At 38.4% G+C, this 18175-nt stretch overlaps 1 protein-coding gene across 1 annotated transcript in view; it reads right to left on the minus strand.

The window, feature by feature from the left end:
- CAMK4 (calcium/calmodulin dependent protein kinase IV) overlaps nucleotides 1–18175 on the minus strand; it is a 272059-nt gene that overhangs the window by 26278 nt on the left and 227606 nt on the right. The window contains exon 7 of the mRNA XM_030927210.1: nucleotides 15861–15935. Coding sequence (XP_030783070.1) covers nucleotides 15861–15935 — 75 coding nt within the window. The remainder of the gene's footprint in view (nucleotides 1–15860; nucleotides 15936–18175) is intronic.

The following is an 18175-nucleotide window of genomic DNA, read 5'->3' on the forward strand; positions in this document are numbered from 1 at the left end:
TAGACTATAAATCATTTTCGATGCCCACTTCCATAGAATACACAGCTCTTAAGATTATTTCCTTTGTCTTGACTTTAGATAACCTTATGACTATGTGCCTGGGTGCTGATCTTTACACGATAAATTTCCCAGGTGTTCTTTGAGTTTCCTGTACTTGGATGTCTGGATCTCTTGCAAGGCCAGGGAAGTTTTCCTCAATTATTCCCACAAATATGTTTTCCAAAATTTTAGATTTTTCTTCTTCCTTAGAAACACCCATTATTTTTAGGTTTGGTCATTTAACACAATCCCAAACCCCTTGGAGGCTTTTTTCATTTTTTAGAATTCTTTTATTCTTCTTTACTGAATTGGGTTAATTCAAAAACTTTGTCTTCGAGCTCTGAAGTTCTTTCTTCTGCTTGTTCAGGTCTATTGCTGAGACTTTCCAGTGCATTTTGCATTTCTCTAAGTGTGTCCATCATTTCCAGAAGTTGTGATTGTTTTTTATTTATGCTATTTCCCTGAAGATTTTCCCCTTCATATCTCATATTATTTTCTTATTTCATTTAATTGGACTTCACCTGTTGCCTCCTTGATTAGTTTAATTATTGACCTTCTGGATTTTTTTTCTGCCAATTCAGGGATTTCTTTTTGGTTTGAATCCATTGCTGGTAAGCTAGGGGGATCTTTTGGGAGTGTGAAAGAACCTTGTTTTGTCATATTACCAGAACTGTTTTTCTGGTTCTTTCTCATTTGGGTAGACTATGTCAGAGGGAAGATCTGGGGCTAAAAGGCTGTTGTTCAGATTCTTTTGTCCCACACTATATTCCCTAATGCTGTGCTCTCCCCCTTCCTCTACAGATGGGGCTTCCTGAGAGGCAAACTGCAGTGCTTGTTATTAATCTTCTGTATCTAGCCACTCAGTGGAGCTACCAGGGTCTGGGCTGGTAGTGGGGAATGTCTACACAGAGTCTTGTGATGTAAACCATCTTCAGGTCTCTCAGCCATGTATAGCAGCACCTGCTCCAGTGGAGGTGGCAGGAAAGTGAAATGGACTCTGTGAAGGTCCTTAGTTGTAGATTTGTTTATTGCAGTAGTTTTGTGTTGGCTGGCCTCCTACCAGGAGGTGGCACTTTCAAGAGAGCATCAGCTGTGGTAGTACAGGGAGGATCAGGTGGTAGGTAGGGCCCTAGAGCTCCCAAGAGGTTATGTCCTTTGTCTTCAGAGTTTTTCGACTGTCTCCTGTGGCCTGCAGGAAAAATCTGCTTCCTACATAGGGTCTGTGGATTCTCACCCATTTGTATATCTTCTTTTGAGCATTGTCTATTCATGCCCTTTGCTCACTTTTTTTTCTTGCTGATTTGTAAAAGTTTTTAAAAATGCATTTTAAAAGACTTAAAATCATCACCTTTTCTGAATTAGTAAATAATCATTTATTGATTTTTCTGTCTGTGTTCCAAGTGAATCCAATCTGTCTACCACGTCCTAAAATTATCTTACCATTCATGTTATTGCTCATAAAACACTAAATGATACCGAGCTCCCACAAAACCTCATACTCCAATCTTCAATGCAGAATAATTTTGGTAAAGGGTCTTAGAATTCCCAAGATGCCAGACTTCCTTTTTAAAAAAGAAAGTTTAACTAAATATAAAAATTATACAAAAATTCAAACCTTATGTATTATATATTCATTAACGTACCATCTAGGTCTAAGTGTGATTTTTTTAAAAAATAAGATGATGGCACCATTGAAACATTTAGAGACTGAGTATCCCTCTAGAGATTAGGATGAATTTCACTTCATCAAATAAAATCACTGTAACTAGTTTTCGAAATGATACTAAAATAAAAAGCATCAGATATGGCCTAGGGCTTACTTATAGGGATCATTGGTGCTAAACTTGCCTTCTTTTCTTAAATCCCTAAGAGAAAAATTAAAAGGGACGATTTTGGTCATTGACTGTACTTTCATTTTGTCGATGCCCTAGATGAGTTTTATGATTCTTTCTTACTTACGGAGTTAAAACTACAGAGTGGCATTCTTCATCAGAAGACCTTTCACACTATTAGTAACTCTTTTGGAAAAAATTTGAGGGAGACTAAGGTGAATGAAATCAACTGGTTCGTTCATTCACTCATTAAAGAAATCATCAAATATTTATTAAGCACCTGCTGTGTGATGGGCCAACTATGCTTGGGGGTGCTAGGGGAATAATGAGGGGGTTAAAGAGAACAAGTTTCTGTCATCCAGGAGCTTACAGTTGGGTGGGGGATGTAGACATTAATCAAAAACATCAAAGGAAGAAATGCAAAGTGATAACTGGAAATGCTTGGAGGGAGAATATTTTTAGTAGGGGGTTGGCCTGGTCACAGAGGTCAGGGAATGTGACTGGAGCAAACAAAGTTTGAACTGAGATGTAGAGGATCTACAGAAGTTAATTAGGCAAATGGGGAAGAAGCTGAAGGAAAACAGAAGAGAGTTGCGAATGGAAAAAGTTAGCAAAGACCCTATGGCAGGAAGGAGCAAGGGGCACTGGAGGAACTGAAAGAAGCCAACATGGCTGGAGCATGGCTCAGGTATCCAGTCGTGCCTAGGTGGGATGAGCAGTGCCTGTGAGGCAGGTAGAGGCCAGAATGCAGATCCAGTAGGTCAGGGGTCTTGTTTGTTTCAAAATTCTCTCCATTCTTTCTGTTTCAGCAATTCAAAACATATGGGAAAAGATCTGTTTGCATCTGAAAGCCTGAACCTGACTTTCCACAATTATTGTCCCTATTAGAGCTGGGGGGAAAACACTGGGATTTTTTTTTTCTTTTTTTTTTTTTTTTTTTTTTTGCTATAGAGGCTTGTCTTGAATTCATAGTTTTCTGGGAGCCACAAAAACCCACTGTATCTTGAGCCCAGCATCTAGAGTCTCTCTAAACTGTGCCTCTGGGAAGGAAGAGGGAGGAGGGAGAAGAGTGAAGGGTGGACGGGATTTATGTAGGGAGGCAGAAAAGCAGTGTGAGGAAATTCTCTGCCTCAATGCTTTTCCTAGCTGGGCCTAGGAACCCAGAGGAGAATAATGCACTTGACGCAGCTGCCTACGGGTGGCAGCAGTGCCCACAGTTGGGCAGACTCCACACCGGGTGCTTTTCTCAGCATCTGTACTTTGTGCGGTCCTTTGTTTAGCTGTCATCTACATTTGCTAAAAAAGGAGCATAACCTGTTTAAAACTTGGTGCAATTTTTGATTTGATAAAAAGATAATGCCCCAGTTCAGGAGACTAAGTGCAGTGACAAAGGTGCAGATGAGACTGAAATACACCTGAGACTTCGAGAGGGGGTTGCCTCTGGCTAGAAGCAGCCTTGTCAGCTTACTACAGTGACTCTTAGAACATTCTCAATTCTATGCTCTGAAACGTTATGCGTACTATGCTCTGCAAGGTTGAGAAGGACTGAGAAAGTATTTGGGGCTTCTGTCATTTTAGTTTTCTGTGCCTTGAGAGTGGAGCAAGGAAAGAAAAAGTTAGGTGTTTTGAAGCACAAGTGATATACTTTATGTTCTAACTCACTCTTTCCTTTCTCCAGGGCTCTTGATTTGCTGCATGGCAATTATCAGTCAATCCAACTCCCACTTCATGTTTTTCATTTAAGCTGTTAAAATAGTCTTCCTTACCACAAGAATTATATTATTTTCTCTTTGTATAAATCTTATAAATGAGTGAAAATAGTCTGTTTATTTTCCTCATCTTATTTTTTATTTTTGAAATAATATCCTGAAGAGAAAATCAAATATTTGAGAACACCTAGTGCTTTCAAAAAAGGAAAAAAAAAAATACAACTTATTTTTATTGCCCTGTGAAATTTGCTTTTCTGTGAAATTCCATCGAGCCTTCCTAACTTGATGTCATTGCCATTTTATCCAACTCTGAATCAGACTGAGTCTCCAGGTCACTTCAGAGTTGTGATAGATGCCAGCAAAGTAGTATTAACTGTTGAAAAGCTACCTTTCAATTTTTGTGGGATGAAATAGGACAAAACAAATAAACCCATCTCATCCTGATATCAAAATTACATAAAAATCTCTTCAGTAGATGGAGGTGCAAAGATAAAGTAGTGGACTTAGAATTTAAAGTGTCTCATGTGTTAAGTGTGAAAAATGTTATGAGGTGGGTGCATTGTTTGAGCTCAGGAGTTCGAGACCAGTCTGGGCAACATGGTGAAACCCTGTCTCTACTAAAATACAAAAAATTAGGCCGGTGTGGCAGTGTGTGCCTGTAGTCCCAGCTACTTAGGAGGCTGAGGCAGGATAATTGCTTGAACCCGAGAGGTGGAGGATGCAGTGAGCCAAGATCACACCACTGCACTCCAGCATGGGCAACTGAGTGAGACTCTGTCTCCAAAGAAAAGCAAAGAAAAGAAAAGAAAAGAAAAGAAAAACATCATGTTTTTCTCTAACAGATAGATACAAACCTCACTGATGATTATCAATAATAATTCTTGCAAAACTTATTTTTATTTTATGAATATTCTTTCTGTAATAACATTTTAAAGTGGAACATTTTGTGGGTGTTCTGGTCCAAAATAAGACATTTTAAGCAAAGCTTCTACCCACTTGCTATCAATCACCTCTTCCTTTTGACCTCTTTTCCTCCCATCATCCCACCCCCACATATATAATAATAGAGTTGAATCCTCACAGAGCTGTGAATTCTCTGGCACAGTTGGTTCTGTTCTCGAAGTAGTGTCTTCCATAGAAATGGGCATCAAAAATGATTTACGGTCTGGAGACCCAGAAGTTAAGGATTACCATTATATTAAAAGGTGGTTGTGGGCACCTATAGTTCCAGCTACTTGGGAGGCTGAGGCAGGAGAATGGCCTGAACCTGGGAGGCGGAGCTTGCAGTGACAGTGAGCCAAGATTAAGCCACTGCACTCCAGCCTGGGTGATAGAGTGAGACTCTGTCTTAAAAGAAAAACAAAAACAAACAAAAAAAAACTGTCTCTAAACTTAAAGAGAACATGAGAAGTCAGGAGAGGACATTGGGGACAATCTCTTGAGATTCGACTTTATCAGCCATCACAAGTCAAAATATATTTGGTTAACTTTGATTTAAGTAAGTGGTTGCCATAATCCTCAACTTAGTTTACATGTATAGAGTATATAGACAGTTTTTGGTGATATTATTTAATACCATACACTATGTATCTAATGGGTGATATAAAACTTAACAGGAGTCTTCCTTCTCTTCCCTTGCTGATAGCCTTGAATCCTGAGTGATGAGTCAATCAGCTTTTGTGAACACTCCCAAACGAAAGAGATAGCCCCTACTACTGCTGACAGCTTTAGTTAGAATGTTGTCCTGTATATTGAGCCAGAAATCTGTGCCTTGCAACAACCACTCACAATTCCTAATTCTGCCCTGTAGAGCTTCCTCTACTATTTGAATTTCTGTAAATAATAAATGTTCCTTCTTTTCTCTCTGGTCTACTCATGGTGGTGTTGCCAAAGTATCAGTCTGGGTTGTCTCCTTTTCTGCCTTGGGGATACCTGATAGTCTCATGACTTGAAATACCATCTATATGCTGGTAACACCCATATTTATATCAGTAGGCAAGTTGACATGTGGACCATATATTCCCTTCTGCCCACATGTCACTTCCACTTGGATATCTAACAGGCATGTAGAAATTAACAAGTCCCAAGCCTGATGCTCCAATGTCTTCCCATCTCAGTAAATGTTAACTCCATTCCTTCAGTTGTTAGCTATCCCCTCTCCTACCTACTATTTTCTCCCCTTGTCATTGCATTTCAATCAACCAAATAACTTCCTTGGTGGACCCTAAAGACACCTGGTGTGTTCTTGCCTCAGGATTAGTGTGCCCCATCCCCTTCACCTGGAACATTTTTTCCCTAGATATGTACATGGTTTGTTCTCTCCTTTCTCTCCAATTTTTGCTTACATATTCCATTCTAACACAAAGCCTTCCTTAATTACCCTGTTTAAAGTTTAACCCAGGCTCCTTTTCCAGCTTTGTATCATAATTTCTATGGGAAATTATCACCTCTTTCTGTATATTTTACATGTGTATTGTCATCTTCTCCCACTAAAATGTATTACAGTGTACTTAAGGAAGAGTTCTTTTGGTCTGGTTTTTACTGCTATATCTTTACAACATACAACAGTGCCTAGTGCATAGAAGTGCAACAAGTATTTATTAAATGACAAAAAAAACCGGATTGTTTTGCACAACTAAAGTTCCACAGAAACCACTTTGTTCAGGGCAGTACCAAACCAATATAAAGACCCCAAAGACACAGTTTTCTTCAGATTTCAAACTTCTAACAGCTTAAACTAAGCTCATGCCCAGCCTGCAGAGTCCCTTTCCTCTCCATGATCAAGAACAAGATGAGATCTGGATGACCATTCCTCGCCACCCTGTATCTGTCCCTACTTTTCCTTTACCTGGCACCACTCAACTGACTCAGATGCTGCAAGCATGCCCATGGCAGTTATGATGGCTTGGGGACACAATCTCCTTAGGGAGAAAGCAGGGCTATGGTCAGGAGGGGAGATGGATATGGGGCACCCTTCAAACCGGGTTAGCATTCTCTGCCTCACTTCCTCTCCCCTTCCCTGGTGGTCTCTTTCCCATTGTCCAAAAGCCACACAGGAACTCTAGTGTGCAGCACATGAGCCAGTTAAGTAGAAAGTTACAGTCAGTGTAATTGGAATTTTACTATGCATTTAATTAACTAGATTTTTTAGAAGTTCATTGTAAAAATGAAGTTACCACTTCGGGTATTTAATTCATTATTGGGTGAGATCATGCTTTACTTGACTGGATTGCAGTATAATTTAAGACTCTTATTATTTCACTTAAGCTATTTATTCTTCCAGAAATGAACACAAACACTATGGTTTTTGTGAAACTATAGTAAAAGCTTCTATTTTAGATTATAAGATGAATTTCTTTAATTTAAATTTTCCTACTTTTTTCATATGTGTTCATGTTACAGAAAATGTAGCTTATTGGCTAACCTAACTTTCTGTTTTGTTAAGAGTTAAGCAGAGATCTTTTCTGTTCAACTATAAGTGGTTGAAAATTTGTCCTAAATTTTGGCATAGTGAATCTAAAGGGTTATTTCTTTTCAAAGTAGCAATGTGTCAAGTGTGTGGAATCATCCTTGAAATCATGAATGGACACTAATGGAAGATAAGACTTGCTTAATTTTGCTGTGTCATCTTAGAAACTGTTCTGTTGATAGCATTTTAAGAAATACTTTCTATGGTAATATATGACGTGTTCAAATGTAAGGTCTGCTTGATATGTTCCAATAAGCTCCCTAGAAGTTATTCCTATTTAAAAGCTTTGTAGTTCCTGGATTGTTGAAAATGGCTCTGTATAATGCGTGTGTGTGAGGAAGAGAAGATTATTCTGTTTATTTTTAATAAAGTACCCTTACATTTACCCTTTTAACCTATTACAATATTAAATTAAAATATCCTTCTTTTTTCTCTGGCTGTAAAAATATCAGAAACTCAGAGTCCCACAGCTATCCAAAGAAACTTGAATTTCCCTGATAAAGGCTGTCAGAGGACAGGGTCATCTCTGACCAGCTCATTGACCTCCATAAATAAATACAACGCAGTGAACTCCCAGCACAAAAGTGGCACTGACAGATCAGATGCTGGAACTGACTCAACAAACTTCAGCACATCTCCTGTTTTATTCAGTGTCTGATCACTGAGGAGACTTTGTCTTCCTGTAGTCATCAAAACTAAGAAACAAATCCCATCTTTTATTCAATCATTTCCAATTTTGGAATAATAATTTTAAGTAAGTAAATATTAAGTTACACAGAAGGATACATTTTTCAGTGTAACTTCATACTTACCCAGTAGGAAGTACCATATTTACCTACTAAAAAATACCAAAATTCCTAAAACTATTATTTGGAAAACCAGTAGTCTTAAAAAAGATTATATTTATTTTCTCTACCTTTTTTTTTTTTAATGGTTTACCCTTTTAAAACCACTCTCCATTCTCAGGAACTATCACATTCATATTTAGTAAGTTTAAAAATCTAAAAAACTATTTTAAAATGGCCATAAAACCATAAAGTTTAAAACCATCAATGTCATTTAAATCTTAGGAGAAATTTTTTTTAAATGAGTGTTTTATTTCTAAACTAAAGAACTGTGGCAGAGATGTAGTAATTTCAAAGACCTCAAACCAACTCCCCGGATATTAGGACTTACTCTTGTGAGGACAAAATAGAAAAATCATACTGCTTAATAAAAGGAATTGATACATTTTTAAGAGTAATAAGAAAAAGATGAGGATGATGATACTCATTATAATGACTTTAGTAATGCCTAACATTTATTGCATGTTTTAGGTACCAGGTACTGTGCAAGAACTTCACATACATTATCTTATTTATTCTTCATAATAGCCCTATGAAATAAATGTTCTTATTATTCCCATTGTATAGTTGAGGAGACTGAGATTTAGAGTGTTTCACTAACATATTCAAGGTGAAGCCTGAAGGAGGAACAGCCATCTGACTTCGAAGCCTAGTAAAGCATGAAAACATGAACAACAACAATACCACAACAGCAACAACAACCAGCACTCTATGCCCGTGAGCAACAAGTAAACAGGGCCAAATATGGCCAGCCCATCCCTGTAGTTATTCATATATCTGTGGAGAAGGCAGATCATGAAAGATACCTACCATGCCTTATGGTAGATGAGCAATATATGTGTGGTTTTAATATTGAACATCAGGTTGGTGACACTGGCTTTTGTTAGCCTATCACTATTTGATGATCCTTTAGGAGGTATCATTCAATGATAGTTTGAAGAGCTGGAAGGTGAGGGAATCTCTCTTTTACCTGTCATTCCACACTTTCATCATGCCCTTCACATTCAATAGCTGAAGTGCCACATTTAATCATCTCTTTATTATACCACATCCACTTATAATTATTGATAATTATGACAGAATTAATTGTTTACCAAACAGTGTGAGTTTTTAAGACTGAATCAGTCACAGTATATACGAAATATATGTATTTCTTCTTTATGGAAACTCAGAATATTATTGTAGAATATTATTTTTCTACAACATTATTTGTAGAATTAGGCACCTGCAGACTCTAAGTACAGGGATTTTTGCATATCGTAGGAGCTCATTCTTCAGTTGTTAATAATTAGCCTTCATTTTGGTTTAAATAGAAGCACAACATATATCTGCCGTTACTAAAGCCTGAAAATAGCAAATATGCTTAGAGGCTTAGCACATGGGACATTTTTATGTATTAATACTTCCTCTGAGTTGTGCCAGCAGGACTGTCTCAGAAAATAATGAGACCTTGGCAAATGCCAAAAGAAAACAAACTCCTAACAGCTTTTAGACTCTGAAAATAGAATTTGAATAAAGACAAGTACAAATATGAAATATGAACATACATAAGCTTATGAATAAATTAGATAATTGGTATTAGATATATATATTTTTTTTACTAACCCCTTAACATATTGGTTTCTTTTCTACTCTAACAACTTGTTTTCCTTTTCTAGGATTGGCGTGGGTGGGTCTGAAACATCCACAGACTTCAAGCCTTAAATATCTAGACCAGTTAAAACATTTTGGCAGTTAATATTGCATAGTTACATTATAGCACATTTATTAGGAGCTATGGCCTAATCGATTTTTTTCTTTTTTTGTCTGTGTGACCTACTTATTTTCTCAACCACAAGATGTTGAGAATCCCTTCAACATTGAACTCTTCATGGGTTATTTTTGAACACTAGTCATTGATTTCATTTATCTGGACCATAAATTTTAATTTTCTGGCCTGGAGATTGGCTTTGACTGGGCACATTTCCCAAGAAATAACAAGTATTTGCTTAAACATGAAGCATCTGTGATTTTTCTTTTGCGATTCACTTATAGGAGAACCCTCTGTTATTTGTTTATTTATTTTTGAACCCTCTGTTATTAATAGCCTGGGGCAAAGGTTCTATGAAAGAGACAGAATGGGTGGCTTTTCCTTTTTTACTTCCTGAGAAATGACAGATGGTATAACATAAACACTCAGTCTCTCACAAGATGTAATTTGAAAAGCCTTCCATTAAAAGTAGAAACTAGACACAGTGCACTTAAGGATAATCGACCTTGGATATAATCACCCTAACAAGCAATGAAACAAGCTCACACCCCATCTCTCTCAATTATATGGGTGTCAGACACCTTTTCAAGTTAAATGTAAAGTCTCTGTATTGCAAATATTTAAAATTTTTCTTTATACATATTATGATGTTCTTGACTTCTTAAAAAGTTTTTCTGGCTACAGAGAGTCTGCCTCTCCTGTGGCTTGTTAATTCTGAAAGAAAAGAAAGCACCCAGCCTGGAGTATGCCTTTTCATATACCGATGAACCTGTCCAGTGCCACACCTCATCCATCCAACCTATATACCCCAGGAGGGGATATTCCTCTGCCTTAGTCATCCCAGGGCCAGGAGCCAGGAGCCAGGCAACCCACACAAATTATTCAAACTAGCCAATCCCAAACTGTTCACCCTGCCTTGCCTTGCATTTCCCAAGAAAATCCCCCAAAAGGCAGTGGCCTAAACCTTCCCTTTCTCCTGTCTTCTGCCTCCTGACCACCCTGGTGTCTTCTTTCCTGCATGACCCTGAGTGGCCTGCTGTGCCTCCTGTCTCTAGGACGTGTAAGTTTAATACACTTTTTTTTTTTTCCCTGAGGCTCTCCTCTGTCTCCTCTTGTGGCCATAAAAGAATATAAAACAGTCTCTGTGTAAAGTCTTTGCTTTCTATAGAATCATAATGATTCTCACCAGTCTTGAGCTTGGCTCTCATTTCCAACTCCTTCTATAAATGGACAGTTTCCTCCCCACCAACTTATTCTCAGAAAGATACATGCCAGACTGATGAGAGTATCTATCTGTGGTGAGGGAAGAAAGGGCTGGAACTGATCTTCAGAGGGGGTTTTAGCTTTATCTGTTAACAATCTAATTTTTTATAAGACAGATGAAACAAATATTCATAACTATGGTAAAATCTGTACTTAATTCAAAAGCCTAGATATTGCCTCTGCTCTAGGTTATCTATTCCTGGGCCGTAGTATTACTGTGACTTCTATTCTTCCGAAGTGTTTCCCAATATTTCCTACGTTACTACACACAGGCGTATCCTTAAAATCCTACCCCCTCTTTGGCTCCCATTGTGAGGTAATATTTTAGTGTATTTCCTTTGGGTCAAGAGTATGTATGAACACATATATATATTTACTTATATACAAATGGAATCTTGCTTTGGTAAAGAAATATGTTGAATTTACTTGTCTTTGGCTTCCAAGACTACCCCCGCCGATAAAACACCAACTCCATTTCTATGTTTAACACCTCAGAGCCAACAAAACACGTTTATTTTCCATCTCAATCCCCAAAATAGTTCACTAAGGTAAGTGGAGTCTACCTCCCAAACCTCATGCCAGGCTTCCTTACTGCTTTCACTTCCTTTTCTTATAATATGGCAAACTATTTTTTCCTGATAAGCCGCTACCTATGGTAGAATTATCTTGGTCACTTTCAACCTCTTATTTCCCTGTTTCCTCATTATTTACCACCTGGGCTGAAATGGATATTTGCAAGAGAAAATAATAATAGAAAATAAGCCTCCATTATAAGATGGCATTATTTGTATGAAGGGCCTGTTTATGGAAAGGATAATATATTAAAATAGTATTTTTACAATGTTTAAATATTTTTAAAAAGTAAATGGTTAGATTTAAGAGTAGATTGAACATGCCATCTGCTTAGAAGCTAAGGAATGACATCAGCATGTGTATAGATTTCCGACATTAGAGCGCTAGAAAAGAGCATTTACAATAGCTAATTTGTCTGTTTTCTTTCTATCCCTTTCCTCCTTCAAACCATGTCATAACATGTCATAATGTTACCATCAAGATATTTACAAAATACAGACCTGATTTAAAAATGTTGCCTTTAGGTCAGGCGCGGTGGCTCAAGCCTGTAATCCCAGCACTTTGGGAGGCCGAGATGGGCGGATCACGAGGTCAGGAGATCGAGACCATCCTGGCTAACCCGGTGAAACTCCGTCTCTACTAAAAAATACAAAAAAACTAGCCGGGCGAGGTGGCGGGCGCCTGCAGTCCCAGCTACTCGGGAGGCTGAGGCAGGAGAATGGCATAAACCCGGGAGGTGGAGCTTGCAGTGAGCTGAGATCCGGCCACTGCACTCCAGCCTGGGCAGCAGAGCGAGACTCCGTTTCAAAAAAAAAAAAAAAAACAAAACAAACAACAACAAAAAATTGCCTTGATTAAAAACCTTTGCTGGACCACCATTACCTACCAAGTCAAATCTGAATCCCTTAGCCTGATGTATAGATTCTTTAAACATATGGTCCGTCCAACCTTTCCAACTCCATTTGTGCCCTCTGTACCAAAAACTCTGTGTTCTAGTCATACAAAGTTGACAAAGTGACAAACAGCACCTAAACTCACCAGATGCTGCCAGTCCTCCATGACTTTGCTTTCCCTGTACCCGTTGACAAAGAATGCCCTGTGGCCACTTCCCCACTTGCTGAACTCTTACTCATCCTTCATTGTCCAGCTCAAATGCTCCTTCTAAGACCTCTCCAGCCAGAATTCACACTAACTAATTAAAAGCAATATTATAAAATGCTTATATGGACAAAGAGACACAGAGAAGAGTACGAAAGAATGTGCATGAGGCTGTTAATATTGAGTACAGTTATTTGGATTTTTATTTCTTCCACTGACCAAGTAGTACTTTTCTTTTCCCTGAGACCAGGTTTCCTTTTATTGCCTAGGCTGGAGTGCAGTAGTGAAATCATAGCTCACTGCAACCTCTAACTCCTGGGCTCAAGCAATCCTTCTGCCTCAGCCTCCTGAGTAAGTAGGATAACAGGTACATGCCAACATGCCCAGCTAATTTTTTGTTGTTGTTTTTTTTTCGCTATGTTGGCCAGGCTGGTCTTGAACTCTGACCCTCAAGAAATCCTCTCATTTCAGCCTCCCAAAGTGCTGAGATTATAGGCATGAGCCACTGTCCCTGACCAATACTTCTGAGGTTTAAAAAATTAAAATGAGCTGGACGGCCGGGCGCGGTGGCTCAAGCCTGTAATCCCAGCACTTTGGGAGGCCGAGACGGGCGGATCACAAGGTCAGGAGATCGAGACCATCCTGGCTAACACGGTGAAACCCCGTCTCTACTAAAAATACAGAAACTAGCCGGGCAAGGTGGCGGGCGCCTGTAGTCCCAGCTACTCGGGAGGCTGAGGCAGGAGAATGGCGTAAACCTGGGAGGCGGAGCTTGCAGTGAGCTGAGATCTGGCCACTGCACTCCAGCCTGGGCGACAGAGCGAGACTCCGCCTCAAAAAAAAAAATAAAAATAAAAATAAAAATAAAAATAAAATAAATAAAATAAAATAAAATAAAATGAGCTGGACATGGTGGCTCATGCCTGTAATCCCAGCACTTTGGGAGGCCGAGGCTGGAGGATCACTTTTGGCCTGGAGTTCGAGACCAGCCTGGTCAACATAGTGAGACCCCGTCTGTACTAAAAATATAAATAAAAAATTAGCTGGGTGTGGTGGAATCCCAGCTACTCAGGAGGCTGAGGCATGAGAATCAATTGAACCCGGGAGGTGAAAGTTACTATAGGTCAAGATCTGCCTCAAAAAATATATATATATTAAAATGAAGATTTTAAAATAAAAGTAATAATTGACAAATATTTCTATGAATAAAACCATATTGATTTATCTATATTAATTTTGTACAGGGAAAGTCTATGATTTTTAGGTCCTTGGATACCTGGATTCTTATTCCTGAGCCACTAACAACTAGATGTGGAATTTTGGGGAAGTCAAAGTCTCTGAACCTTAGTAAGATAAGAATGTTAATAAATGAACTTTAAAGTTCCTTCCAGCACTAAAATTCTATGGATTTAATCGCATATATGCTTCAATGAATATATTATCGCACTTTGCCAATCTGATTTTTATGATTTCAAAAGTTGTTAAAAACAGTTAGTTGCATAGTTCTTCTTTGTCTATTTCTGGGGCAGGAGTGACCTCAAATCTAAGTGCTATAGAAAACAAGACAGATAATTAAAAATATCACCCTTCTTCTATGTTTCCATGGTGGCTTTCAATACACACAACACAGTATTTCTTAAGATGCTATGATTTCCTGGTTTGCATTTCCGGATTTTTCCCTTTTTTTTTTTTTTTTTTTTTTTGAGACAGAGTTTCTCTCTTGTCACCGAGACTGGAGTGCAATGGCACAATCTTGCTTCACTGTAACCTCTACCTTCTGGGTGCAAGCGATTCTCCTGCCTCAGCCTCCCGAGTAGCTAGGATTACAGGCACCTGCCACCATGCCTGGTTAATGTCTGTATTTTTAGTAGAGATGGGGTTTCACCATATTGGCCAGGCTGGTCCCAAACTCCTGACCTCAGGTGATCCACCTGTCTCGGCTTCCGAAAGTGCTGGGATTACAGGCGTGAGCCACTGCATCTGGCCACATGTCTGTTTTCCTGCAGATTGTGAGCCTCCGGCTGGTTGTAAGGGCAGGAAATCAATCTCCCTGGTGCCACACACTGGCTTGACTACACAGTAGGTGATTACAGTTCACTGAAGAGATGAATTGAAATGAAGGACATTTGTGTCAAAATATTCTCTTTGTTTTTGTTTTTAGAGACAGAGTCTCACTCTGCTACGCAGGCTGGAGTGCAGTGGTGCGATCTTGGCTCACTGCAACCTCTGCCTCCCGGGTTCTAGCAATTCTCCTGCCTCAGCTTCCTGAGGAGTTGGGGATTACAGGTGTGCGCCACCACATCTGGCTCATTTTGGTTTTCGTTTTTTTTTTCAGTAGAGACAGGGTTTCACCATGTTAGCCAGGCTAGCCTTGAACTCCTGACCTCAAGTGATCCGTCCACCTTGGCCTCCCAAAGTGCTGGGATTACAGGCGTAAGCCACCACGCCTGGCCTGTGTAAAAATATTCTGATCTAAGAGAAAAGGATGACTAATCTTGTGATTGATAACTTGAAATCTTATCTTTTTCTTTATAATTTAGATTAGAATTTTAATTAATCTGTGACATATTCATTAATCACAACAATTTCAGGAATTCTTTATAATTTTTACAAACTTTATTGGCTTTCAGTTTGTTGTCAAATTAATTCGACCATCAAGAAGAAAATAGCAGGTTTCATGCTAGTATGGGTCAAAAGCTTTGTTCTTTCTGATTGTGATGCCTGCAGCCCATTCTGGGAGATGAGGCGGGAAGATGTGAAGAGCTCAATGTAGTTGTGGTCCATCTGCAGGGACTGGAGAACTCCTGTAGGAAAATCTCACCTGAAGTCCTTGTCTTAGTGAGGCTAGGCCAGGCCATGAAGAGAACTAGGGACCACCCCATTCTCACTGTTGTCCTATATGCCATCTGAATTAAACACACACTCTCCATTCAAGGAAAAGCAAAAAAAGTGACAAAGGGCTCATGCATTTAATTCCAACTACAAGCTATGGGGTTTCCTTGCCCTCTTCCTTGCTGATTGTCTTTCTGCTGCCCAGTGGGTCTAACAGTAGCCACTGCTCAAAGGCATTCTAACGGCAGTGCCCTAAAACCAACATCCGTGAACTTCGCATAGAAAACAAGAAGTGATCTGAGAATTATTTATATATGGCTTCCTCATAGAGACTAACAACAAATTTTAAGCGTTTACAAATAGAGATATTAGGAATTTAAAAAAACGAGATTGCTAAACAAAATAGATTTCATAACAATAAAGGTAAAATATAATTATTAAAGAGCATACCGCAGTACCCTGGGGTTCCACATACTGTCTTCATGAGCACTTGATGTTCCACAATTTTAGAGAGTCCAAAATCAGCTAACAACACAAGAAAAAAACTTAATGAAGCACGTCTTCTCAGCTTTTATAAGATGACAAAATATTTGTTATTCAAAAATAAAACCAACTTATTTATCTATTTGTTTTCTTTTGTATTTGATGATGGGGTGAAGGTGGGTGGGAACAAGTCACCCAAGAGGAAGCTAAAGAAAACAATCCATGTGTTTCTTTAAATTGGAGAAAAATGTGACTAAAAATGCGACTTTCAAATACATTTACAAATAAATCTATATTTAATCTTTGTTCTTCTGTACAATTCCCAGCTTTCAGCAAATAAGCATTTTTTTTTCTTTCTTTCTTGTTTTGTTTGTTTGTCTGTTTTTTAGATGGAGTCTTGCTCTGTTGCTCAGGCTGGAGTGCAGTGGCGTGATCTCGGCTCACTGTAACCTCCGCCTCCGAGGTTTAAGCAACTCTTTGCCTCAGCCTCCCGAGTAGCTGGGATTACAGGCACGTGCCACCAGGCCTGGCTAATTTTTTTGTATTTTTAGTAGAGACAGAGTTTAACCGTGTTAGCCAGGATGGTCTTGATCTCCTGACCTTGTGATCTGCCCACCTCGGTCCCAAAGTGCTGGGATTACAGGTGTGAGACCCCGCTCTCGGCCAAGCTATTTTTTTTTTAAGTAATAGTTGCAATAGTTATATTTTATCTAATGTTGTTAATTCTGAAATTTATGTAACAGTAACTCTGTGGGACAATACAGAATTAATGATATAATCCAGAATCTTTTATTTATTGACAGAGAGGAGGAAAAAATAGACTTTCATCAGTGAAACAAGAATTAACAGAAATGTCAAAAGGTTTGTTCAGCTTGAAAATACATGTCAGTCTCTAATGTATTTCACTTATAAGAATTTACTCTCATAAGAAGACTATACGATTTTTTTTGGTAAGAATCCTTTTTATTTATTTCTCAGAATATTACCTAGATAAAAGATCATCAAAAGTTGCTACCATTATGATCTATTTGCTGAGCTATCTCTCTCTCACTCAAGAAACATCAGGAAACCATTCAAGGGCATTCTTCAAGACAGGCAGGTGCAGAATGAATTCCATTTTAGACTTCAAAGATAAATCCACATTTCCTGGCAGGTGCCTGATCCTTATCAGTGAAAGCAGCAGGAAGCCCTTCAGAAAGAAAACCTCTCCTGCCTAAATTAGTATCTAACCATCCATTTAAAGAAATTGCTTTAAGGATTAAATCTTTGAAAGTGATGTGAAAGGAAATGGAAATGGCCTGCTGTCCCCTGCCTTACAGGAGTGATTATGAGAACAAGCTGGCTGCCCAGCAGGACTTTCAGGATTTTTTCCTTAGGTTCTTGCATTCATAAAGCACATTATGTTATCTGAGCTCTTCCCTGATATAAACAACTTAATTGTTAAAGGTGCTAACATCTGTAAATGCAGTGAACTTGGCAGATCAGCACGATAAGGACAGCACCAGAAGAGCAATGCCCTTCAGAGGATTTAATGAAGATTCCACTAGCGAGAATTCATTGAAAATAAAATTTATAATATTTTTTGAAATGAAGATTTACTTTGGAAGAGACATGGAAAGTAATATTTATTTTTTTCTAAAGTGCTAATTAAAGGCTTCTTTGGGTAGGTCAGAATTTCCCAAAGTTCATCTTTATAGTTTTCCAAAATGCTTATTGGTTAAAAAAAAAAAGTCTCATAGGATATGATATAATATGTCAGTTTATATGTTAACAGTTTTAAGGTTCTGGAAAGTCCTACAGAAATAAAAATCTTGTTTAACTTTTTTAAAGTTGGCATTTCTCAACTTATTTGATCAGCCATAGCATTTCTGTGAATCGCTCCCACCCTTATCCACCCTGCTGAGAACCCAGTGTTCTGTGGAGTGCATTTTGAGAAAGGCAGATCTTAATTTATCTCTGTTCAATAAACAAGTGACGCAAAGCCTAGACTCACTAATATATGCTAAACATTTTATGTCAAAGGTCTTTATTACCTAAAATTAAGCTCCAAGCAATGTGTGGAATAAAAGTTAATATCTCCAAAAGAAGTGTTACTTTTTCTATCATTTTGTTCACTATAAACTTATTTACAAAATGCAAGGTCATCTCCTATGGTCCTTGCCATTTCTAAGTTGTGATTCCTTTGTGTGCCCAGCAACAGAATACTAACTTCTAGGCAATATTTTCCAAATAAACATTCCAGGAAAGAGCACAAACTTCCCAAACAACATATTATTCCTTTA

The sequence above is a fragment of the Rhinopithecus roxellana genome, chromosome 3, assembly GCF_007565055.1.
Source record: "Rhinopithecus roxellana isolate Shanxi Qingling chromosome 3, ASM756505v1, whole genome shotgun sequence".
Taxonomy (NCBI): Eukaryota; Metazoa; Chordata; class Mammalia; order Primates; family Cercopithecidae; genus Rhinopithecus; species Rhinopithecus roxellana.